The 16,617-nt window shown below is 41.9% G+C and overlaps 1 protein-coding gene and 1 non-coding gene across 9 annotated transcripts in view; both read left to right on the plus strand.

Annotated features, from left to right (window-relative positions):
- Positions 1 to 16,617, plus strand: part of PRKCA (protein kinase C alpha) — a 522,615-nt gene that overhangs the window by 330,235 nt on the left and 175,763 nt on the right. For all 8 annotated transcript variants that reach the window (XM_065532446.2, XM_074020203.1, XM_074020205.1 and 5 more), the window contains one exon: positions 13,071 to 13,182. In XM_065532446.2, the coding sequence (XP_065388518.1) occupies positions 13,071 to 13,182 (112 nt within the window). The remainder of the gene's footprint in view (positions 1 to 13,070; positions 13,183 to 16,617) is intronic.
- On the plus strand, positions 9,903 to 10,006 carry LOC123569591 (U6 spliceosomal RNA). The gene has a single exon (XR_006693408.2). It is a non-coding gene; the product is annotated as a U6 spliceosomal RNA (small nuclear RNA).

Genomic DNA, 16,617 nt, shown 5'->3' on the forward strand with positions numbered 1-16,617 from the left:
GATGGAATATACTGTAAGATGTGACGCTGATTTATATTTAATGACAAGGAAAAATGTTTAACGTGAACTGGTGGATTTTCTTTAAAGCTACAGAGCGGCCTCTCTCTCCCTCTCCCTCTTTCTCACTCTCTTTCTCACTCTCTTATCTTTCTTGAATGAAATCTACCAAAATGTTAATGTGTATATACTTCTTTCTACTTAATTACCTTTTCTAATTTTGTTAGAACAAGTATGTTTTTACCCACTTAAAAGAACAGTTGACCTAAACAATAGAAAATTAGTAACAAATTAGTAGAATAATATTTTGCCATAAACTACACATTTTGTTTTTTAAAGTGATGTTATAACCAAGAAGATCATTGAACATCAATAAATAAAATTGGCTGGGCGCTGTGGCTCACACCTGTAATCCCAGTGCTTTGGGAGACTGAGGTGGGTGGATCACCTGAGATATTTTGCAAGGTGGACGGTTTCATTGGGCATCACCAACTTGAAACTATTTTCAGTTGAACTCAAACCTACAAGACCAGCCTGACCACATGGAGAAACCCCATCTCTACTGAAAATACAAAAAAATTAGCCAGGCGTGTTGGTGCATGCCTGTAATCCCAGCTACTCAGGAGGCTGAGTCAGGAGAATCGCTTAGACCTGGGAGGCGGAGGTTGTGGTGAACCAAGATTGTGCCATTGCCCTCCAGCCTGGGCAACAAGAGTGAAACTCCGTCTCAAAAACAAAAAAAGCAAATAAATAAAGTTTCTCTTGACATGGGTAAGAGGGGTTGCTGCTTGGGAAATATCTACTGGAAGTAATGAGGAGTCAGGGTGAAGGTCAGAGGTACCTAAAGAGAGAGTCCGGCCCATTTGGACTTTGTAGTCAAGAGAAAGACATAGTTACACCTTCTGCCTCCTCTGTGTGTTTAATAGATGAACAAATACCAGCTGCTGGGGGATCTTACGACGTTACAGTTGGGCATAAAAATCAGCCCTCTGGCAAATAACGTTATACTATTCCAAGTTCATGACAAAAAAGAGTGCAGAATCCCAGGCATATTAGCTCCCTACTACCAAAGAGTAGGCTTCCAAATTCGGTCCACATCATCACAGGATAGCAGACGGTACCTCACACAATGACCTGATCCTGTTTTTACTAAATTAAGTGAAAAGGATGGGATCTTGCAGGCTCTTGAATAAGTATGTTTTTGTTTATCTCTGATTTGTTCTCAGATAGCTGTACAGACTTGGCCATGAATTCTTGTGGGAGACATATCACTTTGTACAGGGCTGGCAGAGGTTTGCATAATTTAGATGCTTCTTGTATTCCTATTTTATGTTCCTTTCCAACTATGGTATTGGAACTCACCAAGTCTGTAATTAGCATAAACATTATTTGGTGCTTAAAAAACAGGGTATCATTTTAATAGGGGATAAATCAGTGGTTGTCAGGGTTTGGGGGGGAGGGTATGACTATAAAGGGGGTGGCATGGGGGAGCTTCTTTGTAGAGATGGAGAAGTTCTGTGTCATGAATATGAATGTGATAAAATTTCACAGAACTGCACACACATACCCTCCTATACAATGAGCACATGTGAAATCCATATACACTCTGTTCATAGCAGGTTTTGATCATGTGCTACGGTTATGTACAATGCTGTTATTGGAGTAAGCTGGTGGAGGGTCCATGGGAACTCTCTGCACTATTTTTACAATTTGTGAGTCTAAAACTATTTCAAAATAAATTTTTTAAATGACATTTTTAAAAAATGTGAGCTATTCCTGAAAAGATTACTATTCTCAGAGTTGCCATAAAGCTAGTTAAAGTAGTCAGTACCCCCAGTTGAATGGGCAAAGAAATGTAATATTTGAATGACTTCTTCCTTAGAGGAATCAGGATGACAATAGGAAAAAGAAAAATAATGATTTATCCTTGAAACAAAAACTGGAACAAAAACACGATTTAAGTATATAGTTTAAGTATGTGCTGAAATACTAAGTAGATGGGGTAGAGAAAGACATACAGGAATATCTGTGGAATATTGTATTATTGTCCCCCACTATTTGTTCCCTTACCTCTCCGATGACCATAGGTCCCTACCCGTTGCTGTGTGACTTGTAGCCCCTCCCTGGATGCAGAGCATCCCCCACCTAGGGTCAGTCTTGGCTCAAGGAGGTGAAGTTTAGCTGCTTGCAAGAAACATTGACAGACTGTCGTTCAGTTTCACCTCTTGCTTTTCCTTTCCTCTGCCATGAGAATGGCGTGTCCCAAATAGCAGTTGTTCCTTCATCCCTAGATGCTGGAATAAGTAGCCAGGTGTTCCTGCCCTGTAGCTACTGAGAGATAACATGAGTGAGAAATAAACCTAGGCCAATGAGATTTTGAGGTTGTTTGGTATTGCTTTGTTGCTGAGCTAAAATTGTATCTACAAGGTGGACGGTTTCATTGGGCATCACCAACTTGAAACTATTTTCAGTTGAACTCAAACCGACAAGCTTTCCAAGTTTGAAGTCCTAACCCATCCTGTGGTTCTTTACCAAATAATATAAAACGGCATTAGATACTAAGCTTTCTGAGGGCCATTGTAGCTTGTATTATTGTTTAAAATATTTGTTGTCCCCTTCTGGGGAGGATATTACACCCTGCCCTGTTGACTTCCAGATTGGCCATGTGCCTTGCTTTGGCCAGTGACATGCAAACGGAAATGATGACACCATTTCCATGCAGGAGATCTATGAGCCGTCGAGTACTCTGCCATTTCTCTTCTTCCTCTGCTTTGAGATGGCATGTATCCTAGATAGTGACTGCTTAAGTCCCTAAGTGAAGAGTGAGGGAAATTTTTGTTGTGAGAAGCCACTGAAAGTTAGAAGTGATTTGTTAACAGTATAACCTAGTCTCTTCCAAGTTAGATAGGACCTGAGCCACACCTGGTGTCTTCACATAGTGGGCACACCACCTGGAGCATAGTAGGTGCACAGTAAATAATTTTTTTTAGGCAAAATGAAGAAATTGATAGGTACCTAGGAAATAACCTTATTTTTAAATGAGTTATGTTTAGGGTTTGTGATTTGAATACTTATACATTTTAAACATCTTATTTTTATTACTATTACTTTAGAGACAGGGTCTCACTATGTTGCCCAGGCTGAAGTGCAGTGGCTGTTTACAGGCATCATCATGGCGCATTACAGCCTCAAACACCTGGGCTCAAGCAATCCTCCTGCCTCAGCCTCCCACATAGCTGGGACCACAAGCATGCGCCACTGCACCTAGCTTATCTTTTTTTAATTCAGAATTCCATATGAAACCATCAAAGGTATTTGAAATTTAAAAGTTGTGCAGGGTGACTATAATCAATAATAACTGTATATTTTAAAATAATTCAAGGAGCTTGTTTGGATTGTAACTCAATGGAAGAATGTTTGAGGGGATGGATACCCCATTCTCCATGATGTGCTTATTTCACATTGCATGCCTTATCAAACATGTACCCCATAAATATATACACCTGTGTACCCACAAAAGTTAAAAATAAATTTGTTTAAAGTTGATTGATGATGGAGCAAAACCAGACATAAAACAATGTCTTGAGATGTTAATGTATAAGGTATATTATGAAATAGGAAGATGGTCATAATAATAGCTTTTCATTAAGAGTTAACTTGTATTGATGGCTTGTGGTATTAAATATCTTCGTAGCGCCTTCACATAGACACCTTCTCCTGCAGATTGGTAGAGAAACTGCAAACAAAGCCCCTTTGTAGTGAGATGAGGTGGTTGCGCCCCAGTTCCTCTAGCACACTAGGCTTTCCCTGCAATGGAGTCTCATGAAGCAGCCAAAATATAGCCAGTGTATTCAGCTGGACTTCATGGTAATTTGGATTACTTAGATGATGTATGGATTTATTTTTTAACTTAAATTTTTTCAGGTAATATTAAAAGTCTCCTTTTACTTTCATCTCTGAACCTAATCTGTCCCCACACTTTCCCGGAGTCATTTACTTATTTATCAATTTAGAAAAAAGCTGTCTTACTGTTCAGAGGAGGGGCCTTTTTTTTTTCTTGAGGCGGGGTCTCGCTCTATCACCCAGGCTGGAATGCAGTGGCATGATCAGGGCTTACTGCAACCTTGACCTCCTGGGCCCAAGCAATCCTCCCACCTCAGCCTCCTGAGTAGCTGGGACTAAAGGCATAGGTCACCACCCCCAGGTGATTTTTTTTTTTTTTTTTTAAGTAGAGATGAGGTCTCGTTATGTTGCCCCAGCTAGTCTTGAACTCCTGAGCCCAAATGATCCTCCCAAAGTGCTTGTTTCTGTTTTTTACATAAAAGTCATTATATTTTATGTCTTGTGTTGTGGCTTGCTGTTTTCACTAGATAATATATCTTAGAGATCTGTCCATGATTTTACAGAAAGATTTAGCTCATTTGATTTAACTGCCATGTAGTATTCCATAGTATAAATATATTACAGTTTATTTAGCCATTGCCTCGCTGTTAAAGATTTATCTAGAATTTTTTAAATAATTTATTGCTTCCCATTGAATGATTACAGCATCTTGCATAGCTGAGCAAAGGACTCATAAGAAAACTACTAGCAAAACCTGGTTTGACAGGTTCATCCAACTGTATAGATGAGTGTTATTCACCAGAATAAACTGAAGTGTTACATTGCAGATCAAAAATTAATGAGCTTCACCAAAAATGGAATTTCTCTCACGCTTTCTTAGAAAAGGAAACATCCAAGAAGACCGGTATGGTCAGAGACCTAGGGCGATCCTAAGCCCAAATGGAGAGTGGGCCAGGCAGTCTCAGCAGCCTGAGAGGGGCGTGGCCGCCTTGCTGAGTACATGATACACAATGTAATAATTACAGTGGTCCCCAAGTTACATGCAACCACCCTGATCGCATGACCTGGTTTTGGTAATACGCTCATGTTAACCAAAAAATTTTTAAATAGGTCTTTTTTTATATCATAGAGTTTAAACAAAAAAAAAAAAAACTGCTTCGTAATTCCCTAAATTTCTTAAGAAATTTAAGATCGCAGTCACGATGCTGGATTTGCCCTCGAAGCAGTGTTTTAGGTGTTTCTCATATAGTCAGCATGTGGGTGACATTTAGACCCAAGCTTGGCTTACAAGCATGGTTCATGAGAACACATCAGATGGTGACAACAGAGAATTTTCCTTGGTACTTAGAGGAGAACAGCTTCGAGGAGCCATACTGCTCTGGCTGCTGGAGGAAGTTGCACCGCAGAGCTTCTGTTGGTTAGAAACAGTCTTTTCCAGAAACCCTTAAAGCCTGAACCTCCAGCCCTCAATGACAGACAGTTTGGTCCTTCAAGAGAAACCTGTGGGGCATTTTGAAGGCATTCAAATATGGGTGGAAAATTCAAGCCAGGATGACCTCTAACCAAAACCCTGCCATTATTTTACTCATTGCATTAAAAGCACATGTGCAGTGATGTCAGTTCAAATATGAACATCCTCATTAAAAAACATCACTGGTTATCCTCCTCCTGGTGTGAAGGGAGCATTAACTCCTCTAGAGATTTCATAGTGCACATAGCTGGATTAGTCTCCAGCCTCAACTACTGCGTTTGCAAACTTACCTAGAATATGCCTTCCAGATGGCTGTAGACACAACAAGAATGCATCTAGGAAATGTAAAGCCCGGTCAGCATCCAAATTCTGCACAGTGTAGATCCATGTGTTTATTTTAACAAATTGCAAATGATAGTGGTAATGATGATGGTGATAAAGAGAGACTTTGAAAAATCTTGGTAGAAATGTTGAGAAATGTTTCCAAGGAAGACTAATTAAGTTGCTGTATTATAAAACTAAGAAATGAGAAACAGGCCAGTGGATGCTTCCAATAGAATTTGAATTTTTCACTTTTGTTTTTTTTTTTTTTCCTAAGAGGTCTAGATTTAGATTTGTGGGTTAGACTTTATTTGTGCCTATGAAAAGTGATTAGCTGAAAGCCTTCATTTTTTTCTCCCAACCACATATATGACAGAAGTATCTGAGCTGTATTTTTCCCTCTTTCGTTATGATATAATGTCAGGCTTGTGACATATGACAGCAGGTTTCACACTTCACTTAATGAGAGGCTGCCAGTTCCTGGAGAACTAAAAAGAAAGATGAACATGTATTTCACTAAAAAGGAAAATATTATTAACTTGGTAATAGTGAAGCTGGTGTGCACCAGACATTTCTTTGTGGCCCTACGTGTAGCCAGACTTGCTGTAACTTATCTGTGGGATGACTCTATCTACAGCCCTTTGGTGCACAGTGTGCTTTGTTAAGGATTTAGTGGTTGCTTTCATACACATTTACTGAAGGTCTACCATGGAGGGGATAAAATGATTTCAGAGGATACAAAGACAGACTTCTACATTCAGGTAGTTTTGCAGTTCAAGAGGAACCTAGTAATGTCGCTTTTCCCTTTTTACCTTGGTTTCCAGGAAGCTCAGAGATAAAGTTGATACTTAACATTAATCCTCAGTTCGGCAGCATCCTTTAAGACCTCTCTTTCCTCTCTGCTAGACTGTCATGTCAGTCCTCTGTGTGGGGGAGGTGAGAGATAAATGATGAAAAATTAAAAGGGAGGTAGACAGAATCATAATTATCATAAGTGGCAGAATGTGTTAAGTGGTATGCAAAAGACAGAAATAAAATGCTCTGGAAGGTCAGATGAAGGAGAGAAATTGTGACTGGTATTGACATCTGGAGAGACTTCCTGGAGGAGGAAGGAGACTTTCATATTGACTTTTCAGGTGTTTCAGCAGGTAGAGTCCTGGCAGGTGGAGGCAGCAGCCAAAATGAAGACACAGATGAGAGACGCCAGGGTGCCACCTGGAACTCCCCGAGGAGAAAGATCAGATGTCCAGGTTTATAGATATAGGAAAGGATCCTGAGGCTGCTCTGATCATTTGCATGGTGAATTCGATGAATTTGGCAGCTATCAGGAGACCTACTCTTGGGCCAGTGGGGGCAGCTTGTGCCCTGGTGTTGTGGTGTTCGCCTTGTCTGTGCATCCAGGTCACAGGCATCACCTGGAAGCCACAAGCCTTACCCACCTTTCAATCCCTCATGGCCCAGGCCAGTGCCACACGTTGCCTGAGCTCTCATTCAGACTGTGCCTTGAAATGATTTTGTTTTGAAAAACGGGTCAGAAACCTTTGGAAACAGCAGTGTGTTTCCATTACTTAGAGAAAAGCATCCTAATTCTGCTTTTCACATAAATCTTTAGACTCATCCTCCCACGACTCCTTAACATGAGATCCGGCGGGTTATATATTTAATGAAGAACTAACAGATGTTCCTTTGGTGCTGTTCTACTTGAGTTAGTGTATTTCACCAGCCAATATTACTGTATTCCCTACTCAGTAAACAGTATATTAAATGCATGTGTAGTACAGTAAATGCTCTTGCATTGGAATTATGCATGTAAAATCTGAAGAAACCCTAAACTCTGTAGTTTAGTTAGTGGTATTGTAGCATTGTCCTGGTTCTGCAAATATGCCGTGGTTATGTAAGATGTTATCACTGGGGAAGCTGGATGAAGAGTATGCAGGAACAGTCTGTACTATTTTTGCAAATTCTTGTGAGTCTTAAATTATTTCAAATTAAATAGCTTTAAAAAAAAAAAAGAATTAAAGAGATGATCTAGTCCAGTTGTTTTCAACTTTAATTTTAGCAGTGGTCTCCCTCTTCTGCCTTCTCCTGCCTCCATCCTCAGCATCCTTAGGTACCACCTGACATTTAAAAAATACTGATCCCACCCAATACGTTTAGGCTCCAAATGAGGAAATCAGGGCCCAAAGAAGTAAAATGCATCACTATTTAGAGGTTATTTATAGAAACACAGCTAGCCTGGGGAGTTTTTAGGACGAGTTGCTCTCTGCAGATCTTCATGACTCACAGCTCTGTCGCTAACACTGTGGTTTCTTTTGTCAGACTAGGTGAGATTAATTAGACTGGAAAAGAGTTTCCATGCTCCTGCATCCCATTGCTGCAGTGCAAGAAATGGCATCATCCATATAATTGAGACGGTGCAAGAGGTGGTTTGAGTTAGCAGACGGTTTCACAAAACACCACTCCGGGCGTTTGCCAAGAGGACTGGCTTGAAAGTCCAGGCTTGGGATGCAGAAGTCGGGAATGCAGGAACTAGGAGGAAGTCCCTTAACTTCTGCCAGCTTGGCCTTCACTCTGACCACCTCTGAAGCCTGAGGGTGATTCGCTGCCCTGTTCCTCCCCATCCAGGCCCAAGTCACTAAAGTATTTCGGGGAAACCCTGGGCACCTTGAAGTTTGCTCCTATGGATAATGTAATAATAATTGCTTATATTTGTCTAGGGATTTTAAGGTTGCAAAGCCTTTCTCTTATATTCCCTAAGTTGAGTGTCACCCCTTGCCCATGACATGGGCAGATTGATTTTCTTTCTGCTTTATAAATAAATGACGTGACTTTTCCAAAGTAAAAGTTTGTGCCGGGACTAGGGTCAGAACACAGGTCTCCACAGTCCTGCTCAATGATCTTCTCATAGGAGAATCTCTTGTTCTAAACAAAGATCTTGGTTATCGTAAAGCACCTGTGCACACTTGCTGATCAACAAACAGCTGGTCCTATTATTATTACTGCCATTGTTGTAATTCATAGGCAGGATCTTTGGCCACACATAATTTTGGGGTGTGACGACACCAAGACTTGCCGGTTCTCCAGACTTAGGCATGAGGTGGAAGTGATGGTTTCCTCTCTTCCTACACCTCCAAACGGTGAGATCCTGAAGGTGCCATATGGCTGTTGCATGAGTAAGCCTTAGGTTTTCCTGAAAAGTGAGTTGCCTGTGTGCCACGTCAATGGAGATCTATGTGACAACCAACTGGTATGACAACCACCCTGGGGCTGCCTGGCACGCACATACTCCTAAGGGCTCCGTGCGAGCTGCCATTCCTTATTTATTTAGTGCCATTTGTTGATGACTCGTTTCTGCAGGGAAAACTGGTTCCTTCGTTTCCCCTGGCATCTTCTGTGCCCTCCGCACTGTAGGACACAACCTTTCCTGTCAACACAGGTACTTTTAATTGGTGCTGGCACCAGCTTACTCCCTGAACATTCTTCCTGATGTCATGGAATCCTGGGAAAATTGGTGGGCTTCTCTAATGGTGGAAATCTAAGGTCATACTTCATACCGTAGACCCAACTACTACTTTCCAGAAGAAATAAGCTGTCAAGGAAGATGCTGATTTTTCATACCCTGAGAGAGACATTTAGGAGGTAAACTACTGACCTGCCTCAAGGATATCATTAATCATCTGCACTTAGAGGTGCTAGGTACTCACCTCGCACCTGTGACGCACTTACTAAATATTTGTTGAATGACCTTCTAGAGCAGTAGTTTTCCAGTCTTTAGTGAGTCCGCCGACACGAGGATCACTGGCAGGATCTGCTCAAACACAGACTGGGAGGCCCCACCCCCAGAGTTTCTGACTTCGTTGGTCTTGGAAAGGACTAAATACTATACCTTTCTAACAAGTTCCAGGTGATGTGATGCTGTGTGGGAACCATGCTTTGAAAACCCCTGTCTTAAAGCAGGGCTTGGCAAACTTTTCCTAAAAGGGCCCCAATAGTAAATATTTTAGATTTTGTGGCCCACACAGTCTCTGTCATAATTATTCAACTCTGCCATTGTAGCCAAAGAAAATATGTAAGTAAAGGGGCATGGCTTTTTTCCAATAAAATTTTATTTACAAAAACAGGTGGTGGACTTGTTTCCAAAAAAAAAAAAAAAAAATGTGTTGCAGATATAAAAATCTGTTGTAAAGATATTGAGAGCCAGATCCTCATTCTGAGTAGATCTCCAAAAGCTCTTGGGATGGGAATCCAATGTTGGTCACATCGTAGGTCTGTGCTCTCTTAAGCAGCACAAATACAAAACTTGGAGTGAAACGAAGATGAGCATTGTTCCTGTGCAAGGATGACGTGCAAATGTGTAAACCGTTTCATATAAAAAAAATCTGAATTATGATGTTCATCAACCATGTGATTTTGGGAAGGTCACTAACATCTCGGTAAAACGAGGATAATTTCGCATTAAAAACCAGGGAAAATGCTCACTTTTATAAGTTCTGGGTGGTGCAGACACGAGGGGTTTACTATTCTTTATACTTCTCTGTATGATTGAACTATTTCAGAATTCTCAAATCTTTAAAAAGTAGTCATAGGCCGGGCGTGGCTCACACCTGTAATCCCAGCACTTTGGGAGGCCGAGGCGGGCGGATCACGAGGTCAGCAGATCGAGACCATCCTGGCTAACACAGTGAAACCCCGTCTCCGCTGAAAATACAAAGAATTAGCCGGCCATGGTAGTGGGCACCTGTAGTCCCAGCTACTCGGGAGGCTGAGGCTGGAGAATGGCATGAACCCAGGAGGTGGAGCTTACAGTGAGCCAAGATTGCACCACTGCACTCCAGCCTGGGTGACAGAGCAAGACTCCGTCTCAAAAAAAAAAAAAAAAAAAAAAAAGAAAAGTAGTCATAACAAGCCTTTGGCATGTATGTGGCTTAGGCTTTAGGTTCCATAGTCAACCAAAAGGTGAATTATCTTATAGTCAGAATCACCTTTGGAATTCCCCGAAATCACCAACACCAAGGCCCTCAGAAAGTCAGCAGCCAAGAATATTCTACTTTGTGTCACTTTGCATTACAGAAACCCTGGGAGAAAGGATAATTCAAGCTTGGCATGTCTACAGTAGATCTCTGGATCTCTTGCCCTGCCCCAAACCCTGCTTTTCTAAGGTCTTGCTTAATTCAGTGGATGGCCACTCTGCCTTTACAGTTGCTTAGGCCACAAAGAGTGATTCAAGAGGAAGAACTTAACAGGAATGAGTCCTGATAGGTACATGTTGAGTATGAAATTGTTTTGTAGTTCCAATAGAACAGCTGAGTCTATGGCCATACCACCCTGTACAGGCCTGATCGAAAGCTAAGCAGGGTGGGGTCTGGTTAGTACTTGGATGGTAGACAAATGGATCATCTGAGTAGAAGCTCGGAGCTCTACTATTTATTTATTTTTTGAGATGGAGGCTCGCTCTGTCGCCCAGGCTGGAGTGCAGTGGCACAATCTCAGCTCACTGCAACCTCCACCTCCTGGGCTCAAGCGATTCTCCTACCCCAACCTCCCAAGTAGCTGGGATTACAGGCACGTGCCACCATGCCTGGGTAATTCTTGTATTTTTAGTAGAGACAAGGTATCACCATGTTGACCAGACTGGTCTCAGACTACTGATCTCAGGTGATCTGCCTGCCTCGGTCTCCCAAAGTGCTGAGATTACAGGTGTGAGCCACCATGCCCAGCCTACTTTTATATATTAATAAACAGAGGAGGCCGGGCACGGTGGCACACACCTGTAATCCTAGCACTTTGGGAGGCCGAGGCAAGTGGATCACCTGAAGTCAGGAGTTTGAGACCAGCCCGAGTAACATGGTGAAACCCCGTCTCTACTAAAAATAAAAAAAAAAATTTTAAATAAAAAAATTAGCTAGGGGTGGTGGCAGGCACCTGTAATCCCAGCTACTCGGGAGGCTGAGGCAGGAGAATCGCTTGAACCTGGGAGGCAGAGGTTGCAGTGAGCCGAGATTGTGCCACAGCACTCCAGCCTGAGTGACAAAGCAAGACTCCGTCTCAAAAAAATAATAGTAATAAAATTGAATAAATAAAAAAATAAGCAGAGGCCCCAGAAGCAGAGGTGCTTGTCTGCACTACCTGCGTGGTACCTACCTACCCTGTGATACGGCACTCTTCTAAGCATTTTACAAAGACTGACTCGTTTTGTCCTTATTTATAGTAACCACAGAAGACAGATGCTGTTAATTTCTCAGCTTACAGATGAGGCAGAAAAGATAAGTAATTCACCCAAGGCCATGCCTCTGGGAAGTAGCAGAGCTGGAACCTGAACCCAGGCAGTGACTCCAGAGTCTATGCTCTTTAACTGCGATGGTCTTCTGTATATAATTTTCCTCCCCTATCCATAATCTGTGAGTTGAGGAACAAAAGCTTAAAAATCTAAAGAAAAAAGATGTCTGGTTGCACCTTCGGTGCTCTATGTGGTATGCAAGAGAAGGTAATGAAATTGCAGTGGGCTCTGGGGAAGCGTAATGTCAGTGCCTTTCCAATTTTCATCTGACCATGCTGAGTTTCCCTATAAAAAGCATAAAATACTTTGGAGATGGTGCAGAAGCAAGAAAATGTACCTGTCAGTTTGGATGTAGATCTGGTTTCACAGTGTATTGTATTTCTGGATACCCTGTCCAAGAGGAGATCTTCTGAATGATCCATTTAGGGTTTTTCCTGTTCAGCTTCAAAAACACACCAATGTTGTGTCTACTTGTGCCCCAGCCTGTACTAGGCACTGGGGAGACCGAGATGCCAAGTTGTTAAAAACACTCTACTGGTCCCCAAGGGCTTTGGTGACCATAGCTCCAGAAGTAATAGCTTTGGTGGAAACCGTGGTATGTGCAAATTTCACCCCATAAAGAGAGGAAACATAGGTATTCATTATGTAAAACACGATGCAGGCCAGATGCAGTGGCTTACGCAGCACTTTGGGAGGCCAAGGCTGGTGGATCACCTGAGGTCAGGAGTTCAAGACCAGCCTGGCCAACATGGTGAAACCCCATCTCTACTAAAAGTACAAAAATACCCGCATCGTGGCGGGTGCCTGTAATCCCAGCTACTCTGGAGGCTGAGGCAGGAGAATCGCTTGAACCTGGGAGGCAGAGGTTGCGATAAGCTGAGATCGTGCCACTGCACTCTAGCCTGGGAGACGAGCAAGACTCCATCTCAAAAAAAAAAAAACAAACCAGTAACTATTTTAGATATTTATTAAATATAAATTTAATTTATATAATTAAATTAAATTATATTTAATTATATAAATTTAATTTACATTTAATTATATAAATTTAAATTATATTTAATTATATAAATTGGGGAGTGGTGGGGCCTGAGCTTGGCTTAATCTAAAAACGTGGTCCTTTCGTGACTAAAATGAGCACTGTGCTTCTTCTCCTCCCAGGACCCCAGGAGCAAGCACAAGTTCAAAATCCACACTTACGGAAGCCCCACCTTCTGCGATCACTGTGGGTCCCTGCTGTATGGACTTATCCACCAAGGGATGAAATGTGACAGTAAGTAAGTTTTCTTTTCCAGTTCATAGCGAGGCTCTGTAGCTCATGTTCAGGGTTTGCTGAGCAAGGAGGGCTCAGTAACTTTTCAACACCAACTCTTCAATAGAGAGAATTAGTTCAGATATATACCAGACTGACAAAGTGTAGAATCTTCCACTGTCAAAGTTCCAGTTTATTAAACTACTTGATTGCCTCATTATGAACCCCAAAAAAGCACTCGATTTATAAATGAGGTGGGGGGTGCTGTCACTTTTTTTTTCTTCCTTTTTTTTTTGTGTGTGGCAGAAGTCTTCAATCACTGTAAAATATAGCCTAGTCAAACCCCAAAGAAGCCTCCCGCCGCCGGGTCCACATTTGGTTAGCTTCAAAATAAGCCAAGCAACCATACTCATTATCTTCCTGTGTCTCTAATTAGTGGGCGGACTGTGGAAAAATCCAGTAGGCTCTTCTTAGAACTGAAACCAAAATGAACATAAAAACCAGAATAGCATCTTATTTAAGTTCACTCACCCTGCATGTTTATGGACGGATCAAATGTGTATCAGCCCGGCTCAGAACACTGAGGACCACTGACAAGCAAGACACCAGCCCTTTTCTGTTATTTTTTGTTATGTGTGTATCTCCATCAACTACCAGGAGGAAAGAAAAGCAACTATGAAGACTCTTTGCTTTGATCATTCTTTTTTTTTTTTTTTTTTTTTTTTGAGATGGAGTCTCTCTGTCAACCAGGCTGGAGTGTAGTGGTGCGATCTCAGCTCACTGCAGGCTCTGTCCCCCGAGTTCACGCCATTCTCCTGCCTCAGCCTCCCGAGTAACTGGAACTACAGCCCCCACCACCACACCCAGCTAATTTTTTGTATTTTTAGTAGAGTTGGGGTTTCACCGTGTTAGCCAGGATGGTCTCAATTTACTGACCTTGTGATCTGCCCGCCTCGGCCTCCCAAAGTGCTGGGATAATAGGCGTGAGCCACCACGCCCAGCCTGCTTTGATCTTAAAGTTTGAGATTCCTCAGGCTATGTTTGTTTAAATACAAGTTGATACTTTTAGGACATGAAAAGTTAATTGCCCAGCCTGTTTTTCTAATAGGTTGGGAAGCACTGTGGAAATTTCAGCCTATTGCCATTTGCTAATGACTATTGCCATTTGCTATGACGGTCAGAAGCTGATATTTGTATCTTACATGAGCAAACTGTAGAAAAAGGAACATAAACGAGCATTATAGAGTAGATGGAGTTTCTCAGACACAGAGATTCTTCACCTTACAGAGTTGTACAGCGTCACAACCAAATGCCATATTTGTTTGCTTCAAGAAACCCTAGGATTTCCACCTGTAATCCCAGCACTTTGGGAGGCCGAGGTGGGCGGATCACCTGAGGTCAGGAGTTCAAGACCAGCCTGACCAACATAGTGAAACCCTGTCTGTACTAAAAATATAAAATTAGTTGGGTGGTGGCGGGCACCTGTAATCCCAGCGACTCAGGAGGCTGAGGCAGGAGACTAGCTTGAACTCGGGAGGTGGAGGTTACGGTGAGCCAAGATTGTGCCATTGCACTCCAGCCTGGGCAAACAAAAGTGAAACTTGGTCTCAAAAAACTAGAGAAAAAAAAACCCTAGGATTCCAAAGATATGGGTTTCAGGGGTTCTGCGAGGGCTTACAACTTAAGTGCATTTGTATATATATTTTAACTACTTCAAAACTGGGAACAAAATAAACATTCGAACATGTTACATACTCAACCTTCACTCCTTGGGCAGAACTTGGTTTCTGCTACAGCATCCTCTTCACTGAAGAGTCAGCTGGGATGGGGAAGCATACCATTAGACATTGTTCCTGTTTGTACATAGTTTTCTGTGTGAATCAGGAGTTTTGGATCCTGTACCACTTTAACAAAATGCAAAAATAAATGAGATGTGGAGGCTGGTCTGAGACATCAACTTGCATCCCTAACCACTGGTTTCAAAGTTCTGTTTGTATCGGAGGGCTTTACTGGTGATCCTTGAATGTCTTTATAATAAATATATGGTATAAATTTGCGTTTGTTAGCTGAGTTGATGCTAATAAAATAACACTCATGTGGTTTACATAATTAGATTCTGCTTTAGATTTTGTTTGCAAAATGGTTTCCTTACTAAAAAAATTTTGAAAACCGCTGACCTGGACCAATGCTTTTTTGTTTGGTTTTATTTTAAACTCTTTTTCTTAGGAATCTTAAGGCTTCTGTGGCTGCCGCCTGTGCTCCTTTGATGAGCCCCAGAACTGCAACCCCTACTAACCTTAAATTCTGCAGAGAAAAAGCCTCTTCCCGTGCCCTTCCACCTTGTGCAATTGTAATCCTAGATAGAGTTCCACTTGGGATGGGGCAGGGTGTCAGGGGGCAGTGAGCAACAACAACTCGAGTGGGCCAACCTCTCATTTTGTAGAGCTGGAAATGAAGTTAGAACAAATGAGCTTCCCAAGATATACAGCGGAGACTGGAACACGGCCCAGTGCACTTTCACCTCCCGTACCCTCCCCGTTGCCTGTGTGCTTTCCAGAGGCTCTGGCATTTACTGCCTTCACATTGCAAATTTTGCCGGGACACTTAAACACACGACATGGTTAACGCAAGCGACATTCATAACACAGCTTTTCAGGAGCCTTTATATTGGCTAAATTCGAGGTGTAGAATTTTGAATAGTTAGCCTTGGAAATGGAAGCCTAATAGCATCCACTTTTGTGAATTAGCTAATTGTTCTTTCCTCAGCATGTCCATCATTCTGCTGTCAGTCTTTAATCGGAGCGGTATACATTATTCATGATGCTTTTTCAATTTACTTGGTCATGTTAAAATTAAACACTCCAAATGAAACGGAGAGGAAGACCCCACCTTGATGATTACGGAATAACCTTATTAGCCTCCTGGCAAGGATTCGTGAGGATTCCAGGGGCCTTCCCTCCTTCTGGAAGCCTAAAGGTACAAGGACGATCGAGCTAGAACACCTATACACGGTCTTCTGTTTGTTTCCGGCACACAGGATTCTTTTCAGGGTTTCTTTGGTTCATTGCAATAATACTGATCTTTTTTTATCCTCCCCCTGTCTCACCCACATAATGTCAGCTGTAAGGAGTGGCTGATCATGCTAGGCGGGTATTTGTTTTACTTGGAATAATATTTAAATATTTGAAGACAGGTTTAAAATACCAAATACAAGTTCTTTGGGGAAAAAAACACAGGCAGTGTACTTAAACCTTGTTGAAAATACAAGGTTAGCTGAGGAAAGGAAAATTTAATGAATTTTCTATACTCAATCTGCAGATTTTCACTGTTTCTCAGTGGTAAGCCCAGAAAAGCATACAGAATTCATTAGCAAAAAGTCTTATGTTTAAGCTGGGAGCAGTGGTTCACATCCGTAGTCCCAGTACTTTAGGAGGCCTACATGGGAGGACCGCTTGA

Source organism: Macaca fascicularis, chromosome 16 (assembly GCF_037993035.2).
Source record: "Macaca fascicularis isolate 582-1 chromosome 16, T2T-MFA8v1.1".
Taxonomy (NCBI): Eukaryota; Metazoa; Chordata; class Mammalia; order Primates; family Cercopithecidae; genus Macaca; species Macaca fascicularis.